Below are 22,567 nucleotides of genomic sequence, written 5' to 3' on the forward strand. Positions count from 1 at the left end.
ATAACAACTAGTTATATACTAAGATAATTTTGTTACCTCCTAAAACTGTTATGATGTTAGTATATATAGACAATATACAAATGTAGACAAAAATGAGAAGATCAACAAGTAGTTGTCAAGAACCTACTATGTACCTAGAAATGTACTACATCATAGAGATGGTTTATTTTGAAAGAAAACATGGTGTAGTCATTGTTACTTATTACATATAATTTTAGGATGAGCTCACTCAGCTCTACGGATAAACTTAAAAGAATTCATAAGTTATTCGAGAGACATAATGTATAAAAACACATTTAGAACTTAAACCTTCACAAGATACTGATTGGGAATGAAGAAGTCGGTTTTGAAAATAAGAGCATAAATGCCACCCAACAACTAAGAAATCAACCCTGGCTCTCTGTCTTCTTCCTACTCCTTTTGTGTTCTCTTAATCACTTGATTGGGGTAGCTCTTGAGGAGATTTTAGGTCTCCTGATACTTTAGCCAATGTTCTTTTCACTGAACTACCATCCTCCTGAATCCAGCCTCAAGCTAGTAGTGATTTTGGGGGGATGAAAATATTTCGAGGATGTTTTTAACCCCAATCCTGGAGCTATAGCTAAATCCCACCACCAATCCTGTAAGCTTGCCTCTCTCTGCCCGTAGCCATGCTGGATCTTCCTGTGGTGTCTTTCAACTTTTAAATGGCACAAAATTCACATTTCATCATAAATCAGATTTTAGTTGAAACCATTTAAAGACAGTTTTCTTTGGTACTGCTGCCCTGTTAGGTGAGGTATTTGGGAAAACTCTCCAGGCAAGTCTAAATAGTATCATTGATACAAGGTATGTGGTAAGTACCCTATCCATCTCCTTATAGTAGTAGATTTAAGATTCAGCAGATCTATAAATAAAGATAACGTTATCAGAAGAGACAACCAATGAAACATATGAGACCATTAAAGAATATCTCTTTATATAGATTACCCAATTCTCTAAGTTTACTTTTAGAAGGCTACTTTCTCCACTTTAAAAATTTTATGTCAAAATTGCTGTACTTTGTAGATACATTCATTTCACAGAATGGCCATGGTGACTTTGCCAGAATGTGAAATGTTCTAAGGAACAATGATTGTTTTCTTCAGAATGGTTTGAGTTCCAAAATTTCCTGAAGCAAATCATTTCAGTTGAATGGTAACTACAGCAGACATGGAATTACTGAATCTCACAAAGAGTGCCTGTGAGGTGAGACCCAGCCCAAAAAGATTTTAAGTGTTCCTCTTCCCTTCATTTTCCCTGACAGAAGGCTTTCAATTACTAACATACTATTCCCTCTCTCTCTCTTTTTCTCTCTCCGTATATATCCATACCCTGATATGAGGAGATTAGAGAAAACTAGAAAGATATAAAACAAATTTAAATTTTACAAATAATGGTGATAGACTCTTTGAGTTTTCACTTTGTACTTTTCAAGCCAATGTCATATCTTTACTTCATCTCATTTCCACTACAGCTTTAAAAGGTAGGCAAGACATACACACAATAGGAAACAAACAAAACATACATGGAGCCACATGACCTGGGCTCAACCCTTGCAAAGCTCAAGGGTTGGCTTTGCACCATCCTGTCATGAAACTTAACCTGCTCAGTCTCATTTTTCTGATCTATATGATGGGAATATCCATACTTACTGTAAAAACAATGAGATTCTTTGTAGTTAAGTATGAAGACAGAGGTAGGTGATATAACTTGACAGAAATTCCTCATTAAACTAGAGCTGGATCTCAGGTGACCCAATGGCATCATCCAGGGATTTCCCCACAGGAGAGTCCTTCTAGTTCCATTTAGTCCCAGATCTATAATACAGATGCTCATGTTTTGATTGTCTAAAACCCTGTATTAACTTTCCTGATCAAATGGAGACATTTTCTATGTTTTTCTGTTAAAATATTTAATCATATGATGTTTTATACAAATTTCTATTCAAAATATATCCATTGAGTGTCGACTAGTGCTTACTAGATATAATATGGATGTTACAGAGTTAATGAAGTTGTGCAGGCCTCAGTCTCCGCTCTCAAACTGCATACAACTCAATGGGGGGGAGCATATAACACATGCTTAAAATTACATACCACAAGAGACAATGCATGAAATAATGTAGCTAAGATTTATTTAATACTTTCTCTGGGCCAATCACTATGTTTTACTTGTCTTAGTTTGCACTTTAAATAATGCTATGAAGTCAGTGCTATGGTCGTCTCCATTTTACACACAAGAAAAGTAAGGCTCAGGCCGGGCTCAGTGGCTCACACCTGTAATCCCAGCACTTTGGGAGGCCGAGGCAGGTGGATCGCCTGAGGTCAGGAGTTTGAGGCCAGCCTGGCCAACATGGTGAAACTTCGTCTCCACTAAAAAATACAAAAATTAGCTGGGCGTGGTGAAGGTGGGGCGCCTGTAATCCCAGCTACTTGGGAGGCTGAGATCGCGCCATTGCCTCCAGCCTGGGTGACAAGCGTGAAAGTAAGGCTCAGAGAGGTACTATCTGGTTATTCTATGCTCACAAAGGTAACTGGCCATGTTGCTCCAAAGTATTTCTAGGCTTTTTTAAGATAAGCAGTAGCTTTCTGTAAGGTTTTAGAGGAAACTCAGTAATTCATGGTATTTATAGAATGCAAAGGTGTCAATCTAGAACACAAAGACAATCTTACTTGTTGGCCTCTCAAATGCCAGTGGTGTCTCTGCCCAGAAACTGTTTTTATTGAGATATGATCCTTCCCTCTTACCTAAAATATTTCTTATTGCCTCATTTCTCCCTTTTATTTCCATTTCTAAGACTTAGAGGTGTTCATGATCATGAAGGAAGGCAGAAATGGAGTAATATATCTGCATGTCAGATACTAGCTGACCATTTTGTGTTTTATTTGATGGAATTTCATCTTCCTGATTATACCAAAAATATTTACATTTATTTAGGGCATATATTTTTACAGGTTTTTCTTATTTTTTATTTTTGAGATGGAGTCTCGCTCTGTGGTCCAGGCTGGAGTGCAATGGCCTGATCTTGGCTCACTGCAACCTTCATCTCCCAGGTTCAAGCAATTCTCCTGTCTCAGCCTCCCGAGTAGCTTGGACTACAGGTGCATGCTACCATGCCCAGTTAATTTTTGTATTTTTAATGGAGACGGGGTTTCACCATATTGGTCAGGCTAGTCTTCAACTCCTGACCTCGAGTGATCCATCCGCCTCGGCCTCCCAAATTGCTGGGATTACAGGCGTGAGCCACAGCGCCAACCTACAGTTATTTTTAAGAAGACTTCTGATAAATATTTGAGGTCATCACTTTAATAGGTTGGATAGGCAAATCACCGAAATGTTATTAGTACAGTTACATATTTATTTGGTGGTGTAATGAAATATACAATTTTCATGACTATAACCTAAGAAGGATTCGTAGCAGAATTAAAAAAAAAAGATATCCCTTCCTACAGTAGTAAGGGTGAGATACATATGATATGAGTGGGGGAAAAGAGCTTTTCTTAATTATTTTAGACATAAATAGATAATAAAAGTAATGTTTTAAAATAAAAGTATTTAACTTTGAAGAAAGATACCTCATACCAAGCACAAAATTATATTTATAAGAGGAACAGTCCCTTTTTTTTGCTTATAAGGAAAATATACTTTAATGTATTAAACCTTGCATCATATTTTTTCTTTGTTACCCGTTTTGATATTTTGAGTAAGCAATAAAGAACTATAATTTACTTTCTACTAAAATATCTCTAACTTGTCATTTAAAAGACAAAGAATGGATTCAGAAGACTTCAATAATACCAACACCACTTTAAACACCAATGTAATCCTTTAGTATTTATCCAATTTGCTGTTCCTTCCTTGATCAATTGCTCCAGTTACCATGGTTAAATATTTGTTTAATGTGAAGTCTACACAAAGAATGAAAACCATGTGACACAGCATTGCTTTTGTCTCATGTTCTCTATAAGATGTAAATGGATTCTGGAAGCACTGAAAGTTTAAACCTTAAAGGCTTTTTGAGAAACATGACGAGCAGTAGAACTCTAATAAATTAACTTTGTTACAAGTGGAAAATAATAACAATGGTCTATTTAAAATATACAACATTAAAACTTATGCCAAAAAAAACACAGATTTTGATTATAAATGAATTAAGTTCAATGCAGAAAATTTCAAAAATTGAGTTGACAAAAGGAAGTGGAATTTGTCCTGTTGTTCTGATTCTGTAATAAAGATAAGCATTTAACTTTGAAAAAAGATATGTAAATACCAAGCACAAAGTGATATTTATAAGATGCATAGTCTCATATGCCTGATCATATGGAAAATATGCTTTAACCTATTAGACCTTTCAACATATCTTACCTTGGAAAATTTTCTATCTTGTAGCCCCTTTGGACAACCATAATACCTAATTTTATTGGTTATATTGTAGATGTATAATCAGCCAGCACGAACTGGTTAATAAATGGGAAGTCGAGTCAGTGCTATGCTCTACTCCTCTGCTGTTTGGGAGTAGGTTACTTTTGTGTTGGCTTATTTAATAGTCTTTTTGTATGTGTTGATTTACCAAGTTGATAGAGTTTATTTTTTATCTTTTTGCTATTTCCTACTTGTATAGTCAGAAGACACAACATCTCTAAGTTACACAGCAACAGGCCTCAAACCAAACACAATGTATGAATTCTCAGTCATGGTGACAAAAAACAGAAGGTCCAGTACTTGGAGCATGACTGCACATGCCACCACGTATGAAGCAGGTATGTGAGGAAATGTCTACTTTGGACTCTTGATAATGGTGTTTCCCAGGTTCTGTGGAAATTAGAACATGTGTTCCCTATGGTGTCTCAATTATACCTTATCCTATATAAAATATTTCATCCTCTATAGTTCATAGCACTTTTATATCTAAGAGTGTTCTCCTCACACTAGAAAAAAAAATGAATCTCCAATGGCTTAAGTAATCTGCTTTCATGATTAATACATGGTTTCTTCAGGGTGTTAACTCAGGGGATCTGACTATAAATCTTCTTTTCGCTACATTTAAGTAGAGAACAGAAAAATCCGTCCAATGAACTCGGTCCAAAACAGTTGTGTCTTTGAACAATAGTCATGGTAGGTATTTCTCATTTTGAAAAAAAAAAAAATAGATGCAAAACGAAGCATTGCGTTACAACTGAAGTCTCATGGATATTTACTGTGAATAACCTTGGCTGGATATGGGAAGGAGTTTCCAGGTGTTCTTGTTCACTCCTGGGAAATGGGGTAACATAATAGAAGACTTTTATGCAATTTTAAATAGTTCAAATCTAGGGTAATGCAATTCACTGTAATTTTTACTGGTCACATTTACTATGGATCGTAAATGTAGAGTTTATAACCTTAACAAGGATGCAGTGTACTTGACATTTATAGTTCACAGAAATCCAACTTCTGAAGAATCCAGGGCTTAACATGTTTTTTTGATGGGTTTCATAATATATCATATTTGTGGGTAAACTACACTAATTTTCAAATTTTAAAAAAATGATAATAAAGCTCTTTCCTGGGTAAGTTGAATTTATCTTTCCATTAGAATTTGTCCCATGGGATTGCAGGTCTAATTTTTATCTCCAACTATTATTTTAACTATTAGAGTTCTAGTGAGAATATTTTTACATATCTGTGGATACTTCTTTCAACAAGAAGATTTCTAGTTGACCTAATTTAATTTTAACATCCTATTTTTCTATTTTACCTGTTATTATCTCTTTTCTCAGAACTCCACCCTGAATGCAGAATGTTCACAGCTTCTTAGGGTTAATAAGACCAGCTGGATGAGATACATACTATTGGATAGAGTAAACAAGTAAACAGTCTACTCTTCCTTTTTACTTGAAAGGAGATGAATGTAGATAAATGTGAAATAGTAAGAAATTTGGCCTTCCCTGTGTGAAAGAGAAGTAGCAGTATTTTCATCTTAATACAAGCAAACTCATTCATTTTTTTCCTCTCATAAACATAAAAGGCACACCAACATCTGACTTGATATATGCACCCTATTGATTTCTCATCAACCGCCTAGGCTTGTAGGGACACCAGTGGTGAGACCCATTGCTAGCAAAAAGATATTAACTTTTAGAAATGTGGTTAGTAGAAAAGGTAATAATCTGGACAAAGGTGTAAATAGCACATGGATAGGATCCCTGAGTGATGATGAGAAGCAAGAAGTAATTCACAAGTGTCTGCAGGTTTTATAACTGTGAGAAGGAAATTCAGTGAATAAAATAACTCTAAAGTTTGCTTCTAGTTCTGCAGTAACATAAAGACCATATGGGGCTACACCATTATGTGTTGAAATGGCTTGTGATAAAGATACGAGTGACTGGAAATTTTTTGAAATCAAGCGTTTCATTCTGTCCAGATAATGAATCCTTCATTTGATTTTGGTTAACTGAAGTAAAATAAAAGTGACAGGAAGGACACTTTAAATAATTAGGCCTTGGAAAGAGACAGGCATCAGCCTTATTATTCCTAGGATATAGAAATGAGGAACTATTGGTCTATCCCTTCAAGGTGCTACCATAGTAATTATTTGACTCCACCTATTTATTTCCTTGTATGTAGATTCAGTGTCACAAAAGAGAATATTATTGGCATCTCTTGAGACAGGTGATCACACAGCTAAGGAGAAGATGGGATAAGACCATGGAATTCCCAACTGATATTGCTACCAAGCTTTCATGATACAGAGGAGAGCTTGTTTTGCAAAGAGAAAAAACAAGTCCTTCTTTAAAAGGAAGAGGAGAGGATGGGATGCTGGACAGTGCAAGTAACAAATGCCCAATACAATTTCTACGGCTGAAATCTTCTGAAACTTAAATGTTACCTTCCATTCATGTACTTAATAAAGAAATGCAAGTATAGGAAAAATTGAGAGCCAAAGAAATCAGAGGGCAGTGCTTGTCTAGTGGACAAAGATATTAATTAAGGATTTTTAATAATGTTCATTTATAATTGTCATGCCTTGAGATGGGAACTTGGTAAGGAGAATATAGTCTATGTCTTTGAGAGAATTATGGTCCAATAAAAAAGAAAAAGCATTTTTTTAATTCCTGAAGTAATATCAGAAATATAATCATAAAATTGTGGACAAGTTAAAATCAGAGCAAACAAAGTACAGATTCTGTCTGGAAAAAATAAGAGGAAGTTTCACAAAATAAATGAGGTTTGAGCTATGGCTTAGTTGAATTATCACATACCCATTCCAGGGACTTCCAAAGGATGGAAAACTCATGTGCAAAAATACCCCAGCAGGCGTCAGAAAGATGATGTGTTAAAGAGACACTTATCTTGGCTCAAAGTGAGTTGAGCACAGTGTTCATGGGGCAACAAGAGGAATGAAGTACATAAAAGAAAATAGAATATAAATCCTAGAGGTCCTGGTGTTTGTTTTTATTTATTTATATTTAATCCGAAGAGAATGGGTAGGCAATGAAGAATTTCTAGAAATCATTCCAGGCAGAACTCAAGAACTCAGGAGAAGAGCAAGGCAGAGGAATTCTGCTTGACTTAGTAGGGATTATTGAAGTTGTGAGGTCCATATTATTTTTCAAATATTAAGGAACAGTGTGCAGTTCATATAATAATGCTAGACATTTAGGTCATTAATTCCAATACCAAATTTTTATTCACCAGTATTCACATGACTTGAGGAAAAATAAGAGCTTGCACAGCACCTGAATTAGATTGGTTGTTAGATTTTTTTAATTAAATAACTAATTCTTCATTGTATTATATTGATAGCTAAAGTTGAAGAGTCACTTTATCCTTTTTGAATACGTAACAGATTCAGTGAAGCAATCTAATCATCATCATTTGACTATTTTCTAAACAAACATCAATTTGAATTTTAACATAGTTAAGACAAAACAGGCTATTTTCACTAGTAAAAAAGACAAAGATTTTAATTACTTCCATAAGTGGAAAATTCCTTATTATGTTTGATGTATACTATTCTGAGTTATTTTGTGGCTATATCTTACCTTCCTATCCACAGCCGGGAAAATATCCTGAATGACCTCTGTGTGAGAATAATCCTTCCTTAAGACAGCATTGTCTTTTTAGTATTTTGCCATAATGAATCTGCATTTCTTGCAAGAATGTCCTGATCTGGTTTCATTAAGCCATATATATCATATTATATTAGACCGCATATGTTATTTTATGCTGTATTAGTATATATGCAGTCTTTTTACAAAGGAATCAACTACACTGGACCTATGTTTTCTTCTCCTTCGTTCCCCCCTCCTCTTCTAATTCTCTTTCTCCATCCGTCCCTTTCCTTCTTTTTTGAAAATGTGAATATATTAAGTACATTGTCGATGATTAAAATTAAATGCACGTTTGGTTAACCTGGAATCACAGTGACTTTGAGGATCAGGGTGTTGGAAAGAAAATAGTATATAGATGGGAATGATTGATGTCTCCTATATTTGGCTCATATTCGGAACACTATTCAGGAAGAGATACTGGAAATACAGTGTTAATAATGTCCAGATTCTGCAATATATGACCAACAGAAGTACCAAAGAGAATAGGGTGAAGATGAGTTCAGAATTAGAGACTGATTTCTAACTATCTTGTCATACACAGAACTTTCATGTGGAGACCAGGAAATTACTCCAGATCCCAAACATAGAACCCAATACATTCTGAATCTGCCTTTGTTAGGCTAAGCGTAGCAAAGTTGCTGTGGATAACAGACTTGCGGCATTGTGAGCTACCCAGAAGGAAAACTGTCTTCCAAAACATAGAAAGTGAGAGAGCAGATTGGAAGAAGCCTGGAAGATGCTTGGCTAGCTTAGCCAGTTTGCTTCCACCTTTAAATATTTAAAGTTGTTTTGAGTACAACATGTGGGAGAAGTAGCCTTAGGAGCAGGACTCGTGCCATCTTTCTTCATGCTGGATTGATACTAAGACACTCATAGATATTTTTTTACCTCTTCTATTTTAATTTCTCCTGTGTGCCTTCCTGTTGGTTTAGAAGATGCTTAATATGTCACCTAGCTAAGATATTTTGACCACAGTTTTACCTCATTTTAAAAACTTTTTGGCTTTTAAGGAAGTATAGATTTAGGTGACATTTTTATTCATAAATGCCTGCAGTTGTAACAGAATTCTTTTGAAGACATATAATCATCCAGTGTGGCAACATAGTGAGACCCATCTCTACAAAAATCAAAATTAAAATTAAAAATTAGAGTGGTGGTGTGCAACAGTGGATCCGGCTACTCGGGAGGCTGAGATGGGAGGATCACTTGAGCCCAGGAGGTTGAGTCTGAAGTGAGCTATGATTGCACCACTGCACTCTAGCCTGGGTAACAGAGCAAGACCCTGTCTCAAAAAAAATAAAATAAATAAATAAATAGTAAACTAAAAAAATGTATGTAATCATCAATCTCACTAAGTACACATTTCTTCATTCTTATAATGATTCTTATATTTTTAGTGTGAGCCCACTTGGAATACCAGTTGTACTTTTCTCTATATTCACACATATTCTCTTCTGTTCTCTATAGTCACACCTTGGGAATCATTTGATTTCCATAAAAACTATTAATTTTTGTATCCTTGTTTGCTTATTTAATTTAAATCCTTGAAATAAACTGTAAATGGCAAAATAGACATGATATACTTCTTGATAGATTCTGAATGTCAACATCATGATGAAAAGTTCCACCAATGTTTATTTTCTTTCACATCCAATGACAAGGCCTTATCTCTGTCTCACCTCACAGCCCCCACCTCTGCTCCCAAGGACTTGACAGTCATTACTAGAGAAGGGAAGCCTCGTGCCGTCATTGTGAGTTGGCAGCCTCCCTTGGAAGCCAATGGGAAAATTACTGGTAAGCATCTCCACTTTCTCTCCCAGGATAGCTCTCCCTTGTCCTGTAATTGCTTACCCCATACATGAGCTGCTCCTGCCTTTCAAGTGGCATTTTTCTGTCTCTACATCTCAGCTGACTCCATGACCCTTTCTGATTGTCTCTTCTTTCCCCTTTTGACCATGGAATTCTTCTCATGGTACATACACACACACACACGTCATTTGATTTGCTTCACGAAAGATGTGTATTTCAATTAGAATAGACCTTTTTGTTTTTCATTCTCTGAAGCATTAAGACAACCTTCTAATGGAGTGCCCCGAGTATAAATGTCTATGAAGAAGCTAGTTGTTTGGCAATTATGAAACACAAAAGATGCTTAATGACTTTGGTTTTTTTTTGTTTTTGTGTGTGTGTGTGTGTGTGTGTGTGTGTGTGTGTATGTCACATAAGGAGGTTTGGGGATTTTTAGTTTCTCACTTAGGTTTTAGCTTCCTACTTAAATCATAAAGTTCACAAAACACTTAATATTGACTGACAGAAATTGAACATAATGAATATTTCACAGTGACAGATTTTATTTTGCCAAATATTGCTGATAACATCAATGCCTAATTAAAGCATCCATTAGAAGCCTGTAATGTTAATTCAGTATGAAAAATATAATGGAGTTCTATCAGAGATTTTGCATTTAAATGATCACTTTAGGCTTTTAATAGATGTCTCCATAGCATATAATTATTATGAAAAATATTGTATAACTCAAAATGTGAACATTATAGTCGACTTAACTTGAACCATTGGGTTAGGAACATGTAAGAGTCACTCCTTTTTCCTTCTTTTTTTTTCATACAAGAGCTGGATAGCACTATTATAAATTAACAAAGTAATTCAGCCATCCTGTGATACAGACAGATAAGCATGGAAATTATACTTTTCAGAAGGCACACTTACTTTATGTAATTTACTTTCTGAATTTTGCAAAATGAAAAGATAATGTGAAAACTCCAAATAGGATTGAAATTTAAGTTGAAAATTTGTTTTCTCTAGGAAATTGCTCTTACCACAATAGCAAACAGAATTTTTATTTGAGCTGACAAATACGGAAAAAGAAGAGACGCACAAAATTTCCCCAAGATCTTATATGTTCACTTGTCAGTGTGCCAGGCCTTTTAAAACTTAGACTGGCTCATTCCAATTTTCTTTTTTTCCCCCTCATTTTTATAATCTCTTTTCATTGGTTCTGTGTCAGTACTTGTGTAGCTTTTGATTTGTTTATATTTTATTTTGTTATAATCAGTTATCTATAAGCTTATGGGAAATCAACAGATAATAAGTTTGAGGAGAAAAAAACAGAAAGCTGTCTAAATAAAAACAGGTTCTGATAGAAAAAGATATGTTCTTGGCGAAGGAAAAAAATAAGTCATATTCTCCACTCATTTGAATTCTCCACTCTTATTTAAGTAAATCTTATCAGTCAATGTAAACAATAGAAGAAGTTTTTAACTCTGGAAGAAAGCTTAATTTTGCTTCTTCAGGAAAAAAATATTAGAAGTCTAGCCCATATTAAGAAATGCAAATTTGGCTGGGCGCGGTGGCTCACGCCTGTAATCCCAGTACTTTGGGAGGCTGAGGCAGGCAGATCATGAGGTCAGGAGGTCGAGACCATCCTGGCTAACACGGTGAAACCCTGTCTCTACTAAAAATACAAAAAATTAGCCAGGCGTGGTGGTGGGCACCTGTAGTCCCAGCTACTCGGGAGGCTGAGACAGGAGAATGGCATTAACCCAGGAGGCGGAGCTTGCAGTGAGCCCAGTTCATGACACTGCACTCCAGCCTGGGCGACAGAGTGAGACTCTGTCTCAAAAATAAAAAAATAAATAAATAAATAAGAAAAAAAGAAATGCAAATTAATCTAAGCAATAAAATTGTATATGCCAAAATCACAGTGCATATAAAAGAAACTTTGTCCACACTCTTTATTTAGATTTATATGTTCAATGGATCTTACTATTAAAAATCCATTCTCTCACAATGGAAAAATAAAAGTATGGGAGACAATACTTTTGCCTTTAAAAGCCTGGCTCATTTATGAAAACAAAATTGTATTATCAAGTTGAGATATTTCTACTCAATTTAACAGGGAGCAAACAATAAGAACCCTTAAGAGAATTTCTGTGTCATGTGTATTTTGATTTATTTATTCAAATTACTTCCAGAAAATAGAATGATAAAATATTCAAAATACTACACCACTAAGCAGAGGGCACAAATTTGCTATTCTCAGCTTCCTATGGAAGTGCAACAATTAATAACAAAAAGTAAAAAAAAAAAAAAAATGAGTTCTTTCTCAGTGTGGGCAGGTAGATGTGTGCCAAGGAGGGATGTGCTCTCATGTAACCTCTGTATTTTTTTGTTTTCCTAAGTCTTTCATGTGTACGGCAGGCAGTAGAGCAGGGTAGTTAAGAACTCAGGCTTCTAAGGAAGACACATGAGGAAGTCATTTAACATCCTTGAGTCCCACTTTCTCGGTTTCTCGCCTATAAAATAAAGATAGTAATAAAACCGCACCAGAAGAATTGTTGTAATACAGTGCTGAGAAAAGTCCCTGATACCCAGTGGGCACTGACACGAATCGGCTATTATTATTCCACTTTGAAATCCATTCTAGGGTGAGGCTTTACTAATGTGCTTTATACAGAATCCATATCATCAGTTTTTAAATATAAGTACTCAAAAAGATTAAACAAAAAAGGAGGAAATTCAGATAATCACAGTGCCTAAATTCTCAATTATCTGATCATAAACTGGCAACTTAGGAATTTGGACTGACATATTCAGAAGAAAATGATTCAAAATACATTAAGCATTTATTATATGCTTGGCATTCTTCTAGGATCTTTAGTATGATATAAGTGATTACATATTCCTATTATTCCATTTTAAAATGAAAAGCTTAGGCCTTTCCTGAGTAAATAACTTACCCAAATTCAAATAAGCAAGAAGTGGCAGAGCTAGGATTTAAAACTCAAGTTTATACTCTTAATTATTACACTATGTTTTGCTCCAATTTATTAGTATTCTACTGGTCTAAATCAGTGATTTGCAGCTGATTTTTAATTTAATTCGTATGAGAAGGGACTGAGCATGGTAATTTCTAAAAGCTTCCCAAGTGACTTATTGTATAGCCAGAGATATGAAACATAGGACTAAGTAAATGCAGTGCCCAACACTATTTAAGATCAGAGACCAACACAAATAGAAGAGTTAGGTCTTTCAGAGATTGTTTCCTTATTAATACAGTCTAATACATAAGGTTATATTCTCTTTTTCTGTGTCATTTGATAATCTAGTTTAATTTGTCTCCCTTTTGTAAAATCATCAAATCACTTTTCTTCCCACTGCCAGGATATAGCTTCTCAGTCTGATTTGCAGAAATTTCTTCCACTTGATATTGCTTTCCAGAAGGCAGATCTTTTTATTCCTTTTGTTACTTTCTCTGGAAAAGTGTCTATAGTAGAGTTAGGGATTCTGAGGTTTAAAAAAGAAGAAAAAGAGAAAGAGCCCGGGCGCAGTAGCTCATGCCTGTAGTCCCAGCACTTTGAGAGGCCGAGGTGGGAGGATCACCTGATGTCATGAGTTCGAAACCAGCCTGGCCAACATGGTGAAACCCCGTCTCTACAAAAATACAGAAATTAGCCAGACATGATAGCAGATGCCTGAAATCCCAGCTACTAGGGAGGGATAATTGCTTGAACCCGGGAGGCGGGAGTTGCAGTGAGCCAAGATCCAGCTATTGCATTCCAGCCTGGGTGACAGAGCAAGACTCTGTCTCAAAAAAAAAAAAAAAAAAGAAAAAAGAAAGAAACCTGGACACAGAGAGTAAGTATACAAGTACAGAAAGGTAGTGAGAAACCAGTACATTTGTTCAACCTGTGTGGTTATATAGAAATTTGTAAGGTAAGGCTTCAATAATGAATGTATTATCTCTCAAATATACCAAACATACACATCCCAATGAAGTTGTTTGTTTTCTCTGAGGCCATTTTTTAGACTTTTGAATGATGAGGTCTGTTTGTATTCTGCATCTCAGTTCTTAAATTTTAAGAAAAGGGTAGGCTTCACCACATATATAAGGAATTTGCTCAGATACAATGTGGAATTGTCAGAAACTGATGTCTGCACCTTCAACTTTAGTTTGATCCCAGAGCTGTCATTTTTAAATGCTTAAGTGAATAATTTTACATAGATTAAAAACATAGTGAAGACAAATATTTTATCGTCATCTGATAAATGAGGAGAATCGGGAATCAGTGCAGTTGACCTGGGATGGGGGGCAAAATTCTCCAATTTTCCAGTTTCATCATGCACTTAAAACAGCCCATGAAAATTTTTAACGATTTCATTAAATGTCTAAATGTAAAACTTATGTACTTACAGGTTAAAGGATTCATTCAATAAGTGACTTTCGATACCTCTTATGTGAATATGATTTTATTAGATTTTCGGGGGGAATAAAAAAGTAATAAGATAAGACTCCTGAACTAAAGAAATATTTTTATCCTTTTGAAGAGATAGGACATGCACATAATAGAATATACATATATACAAATATTATATGTATCTTTTATATTTAACTGGATATATATATCTCCAGTGATTTTTATTCTTGATATATATATATATATATATTCACTATTACTCTCTCTATATCTATATGTTCAGTAACTTTTACATAGACAAAAACATAGTGAAGGCAAATACTTCATATATATCTATAACATATATTTATTTTAGATATGTTACATAGTAATATATGGATATTTATAGAAATGTATACTCAGAAATGTGTATATGTACACACACACATATATATCTCCAGTAGCAGGGTCTTCTTTTCAATAGATGTGGAGATGTGGATCTTCATGTTCAAGATTGGAGACTGCTCTGGCTCAAAGAACATGAGGCAATTTTATTGATGTTTATCATGGGGGCTGAATTACAAAGGGATGGACACACATGAGACAGAAAACAACTCCCTTATCAAACGATATTCATAATCCCTTTTGAATTATAGAAGTCCAAGTTTAATATTTAACAGACAGAAAGGTCATACAACTTTTTAAGGTTTGTGGAATTCTTTATCTTGGTAAGGCTTTTAGCTTCGAAGCTCTCAACATCTCAAGATATTCATACCTTCATCATTGACATCACAACAAATGTCAAAAATGTACAGATCCCACATATCCATTATGTCCCTGACTTTGTTGATCATAGAAATCACCTGGGGTGCAGATTACTGAGGTTACCCTTGACCTATAGTATTAAAAGCCTATTGTTTTATAGCAATATTATCACAAATGTAGCAGGTTAAAACTGCACATATTTGTTATCTTATGGTTTTTGTGAGTCTGGAATCTGAGCACAGTTTAGCTTTGGGGTCTCTTACAAGGCTGCAAATTGAAATATTCACCTGGCTGAGGTCTCATCTTTGGTTTCACAGGGGAAATAGTTGCTTTTAAGCTTATGTAATTGTTGTCGTGGCTGTTGGCCAGAAATCACCCTCAGTTCCTGCCACAAAGTGTTCTCCATTGGGCAGATATCTTCATCAAAGGCAAAAGAAGAGAGTCGGGTATCTGCTAGCAAGGCAGATGTCATGATCTTATGTAACACAATTGTGAAATTGATATTCCATTGCATTTCCTGTCTTCTATCAGTTAGAAACAAGACTTAAGACCCATCTACATACCGACAGAAAGGAATACACAAGGGCATGATATTACTAGAGGATGAGGATAATTGGTGGCCATCAAAGATTGTTCACCAAATGTATTAAATCAACATATCCTGTCTTGGGGTCTGCATTTTATGATCTGTACCTATCCTTTAGGTAACTATTGTGATTATGCAGATTTGGGAAATACCAAACCTAGGGGAAAGGTGAACGTCAATACAAAATAGATGTAAGTTTTCAGCATTGGTCAAAATTTAAGAGAAATGGGCTTCCAGATGTTGGAGATTGTAACATTGCTTAATCCTACATAATCAGAAGGACAAAATATCCAGTGATGCTTCCCCCAAGCCCAGGCATAATTCTATAAGGCACTATGGGATTATGTGTTGAGGGATACAAAATGGCACATGTGTTTTTACTTTATTGAAGTGTATTACCGTGTTTATGGAGAGGAGAGCTTGTGATTGAGGAAGGTTTCATAGGCCAGATATAGCTTAAAGTAGACCTTAATGGATGAGTAGGATTTGGATGGAGTGAAGAAAGGTGGAATGGTGTAGGAATAAGCGGGAAGGAAGAATAATCATGGTATGAACAGTCTTCCTGTAGCGAGGGTTTGTGCTGAGATGTACATAGGGTGCATGGCTATTTTCTGTGTCTGAGAACCCTCTGAGATAACCCTTAACCACTGCGAAGACCTGTGGGTGAAGGTCCCCAATCTAGCTGGGACAAGAGGGACTCAAAAGGGAAGAATAGGTAAATCAAAGGAAGACACTTGTTCTTAAGAAAACGACTTACAAAGAATATATTTGATGCATAAATAGAATGAGGGACACTTATAGCCTAAGTTATATAGATAGCATTGAAGAATTGTGGCAGAAATGGAGATCAGCACGACATTTGTTTATCAATGACACCTATCATGAGTGCCTTTACGGTGTTATCTGACAATATAATATAAAAGTTGTTGATTAATGCTTTTAAATTAGAGCTAGGTCACAAATTGGTTAAGTATAATGTTAGAGTATAAATATGTGATAGGAATCCATGGATTTGTTCAGGTGCATATTAGACTATCATGACTGAGTACACACAACTAGCACCCAAGTAACATATCCCCTAACACAGAAAATCAATAATACTATATAAACATAGGTTATTAATATCTGAGATAATAACTAGATCATGTACAGTTATCCAGCAATACTTATCTATTTGACAAGCTAGACTGGACTGGGAGAAATAGTATACTGGTAAAGAATCCCATACATAGTCTGGTGGTAAAGAATATTTCCCAGACCTTTTACCAATCAGCTTGGGTCACCTGCAGCTTCACTGTCTGTGAAAGGAAAGCAACATCGCCCCTGGCAACCTCACTAAGTTGTTACAGTGATCAAATATGATCATTTATTTATATTACACTTTAAACATGCATAGCATTTTATACCTTCCAATACATTTTTATTATTTAATCACAAGCCAAAATAAATATTGTTTATTTTCATCATTGGACTACAGGGAAAGTTATACAGACTTATTATCTCTGTTTTACATTTTTCATCATGCTTTTGTATTACAGCAAACTAATAAGCAGGATTTATAGGTAGCAGAAAGCACTCATTTTTAAATGTGGCAGATATTATTTCTAACAGCTTATTCTATTTTCTGATTCTGTACATTGCAGCAATTATTTATCTAATCCTTGCATTATGAAAAAAAGACATTACTTACAGAACTGCTGTAGTTTACAGATTGTGGACATATAATAATTATTGTAAATTACATTTGGGAAATGGGTGTTTGGAAGCAGAACTGCAGCATGTAGTACACCAAATTAAGTCACATTTGTCTATCTATGCAGCTTACATCTTATTTTATACCTTGGACAAGAACGTCCCAATTGATGACTGGATTATGGAAACAATCAGTGGTGATAGGCTTACTCATCAAATCATGGATCTCAACCTTGATACTATGTATTACTTTCGAATTCAAGCACGAAATTCGAAAGGAGTGGGGCCACTCTCTGATCCCATCCTCTTCAGGACTCTGAAAGGTTTGAATAATTTCCTATTATGCTTTTCTTTTCCTGTGGGATTCTTATAAAATAGCTTTGCACTCTGTGTTAGAAATGGCCCTGCACCGTCTCTGTTGGCAACATGGCTGCTGTGGACATTCAAAATAAATTAAAATGTAGCTTTTTATGCTCAAAGCCAACATGTCAAAGAAAGATCTGCCATCAGCACATGGCAAACATATTTAACATGACTTTTTTCATTTACAGTCCTGCTAGAAGTTTGTATTGATGTCATGTATATTGGTTCTATTCAAAATATAATGAAACGCTTCAGCCATTTTATGTAAGGGGATAAAAATTAAAATGTATTGAATTATGTGAATAGCACACTATTGCCGACTTTAGGTATTTTCTTTCAGGTACTATTATCCCTTATATATTAAAGAAAATTTTGATATGACAAGACAGAAAGTTCCAAACCAAAAAAAAGTGTATTTATTGTAAAGAGCCAAGGTAGAAACTTAAAAAAAAATTGCAATATGATATCTAGAAGAAAAAATGTTCATACAGAAAAACACTAAAGCTGAATAGTAGTGATTACATCAAAACATTTTCATATAAGTACTTACTATTTTAGAGCACAGTATTATTTTTCTGGGGGACAAATGGTTTGAAGAGTCATTTAACAATTGAAAATAATATGAAACATTCAAATGATTACAATAATTTGAATGTTTAATTCATTTAACAATTGAATAATTTGTAATAAGTTTCACAGCTAATATTTAAAGTTGTATATTTAAGGCATGATATGTGTTGTTCTAAAGAAGGATAACTTAGCTCTTAAATCTGTGACCACATCATACCTCTATATCTGGCAGAAAACTTAATACATGATAGTAAAGTAAAAAATTAGAAACACACGGATGATTGGCTTCTTCACGCAGTTGTTTGACATACTAAAAGAAGAGTCTTAGAATAACTGTATAGCCTATTCCTCAAATCTTCTAGGAAAGGTACCCTAGTAAATAAGGGACTTTTGAATTCTGATGAGTGAGCTATTCAAAAGCTGTGTTTTGGTAGCAGCTAATCTGAAAATTTGCCAACAACACACAAGCAAGCATTCAGCCAAAGCTTGCATGACAGTTCTTAATGGCAGAGTAGAAGTTGGGAGGAAAGTAGGATAGAAAGGAGCTAATCTTTGTCATCTAAATTTTGAGGACTTCATGTCTAAATCAGGTTTCACTCCAAATGAGCAATCAAAAGGCAACTGGTTATTCATTTTGTGGCAGCATGAAATGTAACTAGATAGTGTTTTGCAAATGCTTCATTTTTATCTACAGATGAGTGCCAAATTAATTTCATACTCATAATGTTTGCCAACTGAGAGATCTGAGGAAAGGTTGAAGATGACTTAAGGCATACAAATGTGTTAAACAGCAGAGTGATGAGTTATCATAAGATTTGCAGGCCCACATTGATAGCCATCCTAGGAATTGTTTAATGAGCTCAGTATTTCATTTGGTACTGTTTACCCTAAGTGCCCTAAACACATCTAGAAAACTAAGAACAAGTTCAGGAATTTGTTCTATGACATAATAGTTCAAAGAGTTATTTCTAATACCCTGATTTGATGTTTAATATTGTCTACCCTAAATGTCACGCTCGATAATAGTCAATTCTATTTTAAACACATGTTGTTCATATGCTAAAATAAGTTTTTGATCATTTAAAATTACTCAGAAATATTGATATTGGTCACTTTTATTAATAATTTTGTACATGTATGCATCTTACAAGACACCTACAATGACAAATGTTCTAAGACAAATAAATTACTCATCATAAGAGATTTAAAGCTACAACATAAGCTTTTTAAAGATTTGGTGTAGAGCCAAATCTACACCCAAGATAAAATCATGCTATTGCTCTCTGATTCAAGATTTTCAGTTCCCAAAGCTGCAGCAGAGCATGCTCTGTTCATCAGAATGTAACTTTGTTTTCCCGAGACAAAGGCTTAGATGTCCTGAAGCTGAGAAAATTCCCAGTACTCTACTGGGTAATGGGCAAGTATTTCATAGTAATGCTTGTGCCAGGCAGGTGTCCACAAACGTCATTCCTTCATATTTAGCCTTTGCAAGGATTGCAGCATTTTCTTCTAGAGGCTAGCATTTGGTCTTTCTGGTATTAACAACCAGTCAGAGAAGTACAGGAAACTCAGTCAATAATCACTGTTTAATTAAAAGGACATTTGTAATTAGAAAGGGATTATCTTACTGTAAACTTAGGTAGGTACACATATATGATGTATCTAATTCTTTCTTTGGAATGTTAATTAAAAGAATCTTGACCTTGATTACTTGACCACATAGGAACTTGCACATACCCACCTTCTTTCCACTAATCCTCCCCAGGGTCCCATTGGGATACCTACACACTGTCAAGACTATTGGAAGACTTATGTCTATCTCTGCCCTATCCTGTGGGTTTTTCCTGCTGACAAAGCATGCTTCTACATGCTGGCCTATCAGATAATAGAAAGGAAAGATGCTCCCAATGGAGTAGACCACAGAGGATTCTGGTGGAGGGAGAGAGTCACTTCCTGCACACAAAAGAGTGGTATTCAGAGTGAAAGCCCAATAGAGTACAGTAAATTCTCTGGGCATCCTTAGTCATCATTCTGAAATGTGCCTCTCCCCTATCCAAGAATATAGCACTGAAAGCTTTGGACCAGAATAGAAAAAAGTTCTAGTTGTCAAATTCTTTTATGACAAAAATATATGATTTTTCTTGACAAATGATAGAAACATATGATAGAAAAAAATCAAAGCACAAATGTAAGCCATTTTTGTCTCTAATAAAAGGTAGTTATGAGAATCCTTATGATCCCTGTTGGAAAATACTCTTCAGTAGATAACATTTTGAGACATTCAAAATTTCTCCAGTTCTATTCAGTGCAGCTTTGCTAGTAGAAAAATAAATTCAAAAGATAAAAATGAGAATGGGTTTATCTATCATTCCATGTAGTTATTTATCCCTTGCTAAAAATATCTTAGACTGCAGACAATGCATGTTTATGATTAAAGATAAAGGGCAGACAAAGAATGGAGATGAGATAAGGGTGGTATTCTCGTCTTTTTTGACATAATTCTAAAGAATTCTCACCTAAATGTGAGACGCTGATGAGGATAGTTTCTTAAGTGTGTCCCGATCTGGCTGCCAAACCTACATACTTCCTGGATTGGGTGGGCACTTATGACCTTGACATATCTTGTCAAGGATCAGGTCATTCTTGCTGGAGACCTGATGTAGCACTTCCAACAACATACTGCCTTTTCTCAACACCTGTGTTAGGATCTCAGTTCAAAATCCTATTCCTGTCCATAAGCTACATATAATGCAATTGCCTGTCAAAAGCACCTTTATCAATACTATAATAAAACACTATAATAAAATGTATTTGAGAAGCCATTAATTTTCAATGGGAAACAGAAGAGAAACTCTAGATAAAATTAAATTGTGGTGATTAAATAAATTAAATGGCTGGTAAACCTTTAAAAATGTTTTTTAAATCTTGACAAGGTAAAAGATTTCATAAAACTTACTTAAAGCTTTCAGAGAGCACCAAATTCTAACCACTAGCCCATCAGAGAGTGTCAAGATAAATAAATTCTGCAGCTCTACTATGCAGCATAGTTCCTATAAATAATATAACTGTATTATGTACTTAAAATTTAGTAAGGTGGTAGATCACATACTGTGTTTTTACCACAATAAATAATAATAATAATAAAATGGGTGGGAGGAAACTTTGGGAGTTTAGGGGCAAGTCTGTGGCTTTGAAGGTGGTGATGGTTTCATAAGTATATCCTTACTCTCAAACTCATTGAATTGCATACATTAAACATGGGCAGCTTTTTACTTTTCAATTATATCTCAATAACTTTTTAAAATAACGCTTATAGAATTGTAAAATTATAAACATTGGCCGGGCATGGTGGCTCACACCTGTAATCCCAGCACTTTAGGGGGCCGAGGCTGGTGGATCACGAGGTCAGGAGATCGAGACCATCCTAACATGGTGAAACCACATCTCTACTAAAAATACAAAAAATTAGCCAGGCGTGGTGGCACATGCCTGTAGTCCCAGCTACTTGGGAGGCTGAGGCAGGAGAGTCACTTGAACCTGGGAGGCGGAGGTTGCAGTGAGCTGAGATTGATTGCACCACTGCACTCCAGCGTGGGTGACAGAGCAAGACTCCATCTTAAATAAATAAATAATAAAAATCCTTGTATATGTAGCGTTTTCCAAAGAGTAATTCGCAATTCAAAATCTACTACTTATCAAGATATCTTTTCATAGAATATGTCTATATGTTATGTTTAAATGAAAGAAATTGTAATTGATTTCTGGTTTAGAAATCACTCTTAGGATGTAATAGACATAAGCCCTGTACATCTGAAAGGGGCTTTCGTGAACATAATCAATATTTGCATACTTCAATTCTAAACATTCTTATTAGGCAATGATTTGTGCTGCTTTATTTAGAAAAAGAAGGACCACCACCTGTAGGGCATTTAAGGTATTTTTCAAATGATGACTGATTTGCTATAATAGCGCCACATCTGATGAGAGACTATATTATCAGTTGCTGCCTGTTATATTTTCTCTATGTGAGTTTTACTGAGACATATACAGGAAGCAATCGGCAAGAGTTGTATCCTGTCTATCAAGTTTGAATGGAATTAAGTGAGTTAAATATACCCAAAAGACTCAAAGCTCAAAGATGGTCAAGTCTAGGTAAAAATAATTCTACTAATAATTGAGGGAAGGAAGCTTATGAAGATCTGCCTTGGTCAAAATGTCATGTAATTTTCAGAAATGTGATAATACTAGAGATTTACCTCTTATTTAGTTTCATCTGGTTAGCA

At 35.1% G+C, this 22,567-nt stretch overlaps 1 protein-coding gene across 5 annotated transcripts in view; it reads left to right on the forward strand.

Moving 5' to 3' along the window:
* Nucleotides 1–22,567, forward strand: part of DCC (DCC netrin 1 receptor) — a 1,213,980-nt gene that overhangs the window by 1,078,827 nt on the left and 112,586 nt on the right. For all 5 annotated transcript variants that reach the window (XM_063653694.1, XM_054461350.2, XM_063653695.1 and 2 more), the window contains exons 18-20: nucleotides 4,643–4,781; nucleotides 9,801–9,908; nucleotides 17,480–17,674. In XM_063653694.1, the coding sequence (XP_063509764.1) occupies nucleotides 4,643–4,781; nucleotides 9,801–9,908; nucleotides 17,480–17,674 (442 nt within the window). The remainder of the gene's footprint in view (nucleotides 1–4,642; nucleotides 4,782–9,800; nucleotides 9,909–17,479; nucleotides 17,675–22,567) is intronic.

This window comes from Pongo pygmaeus, chromosome 17, assembly GCF_028885625.2.
Source record: "Pongo pygmaeus isolate AG05252 chromosome 17, NHGRI_mPonPyg2-v2.0_pri, whole genome shotgun sequence".
NCBI lineage: Eukaryota > Metazoa > Chordata > Mammalia > Primates > Hominidae > Pongo > Pongo pygmaeus.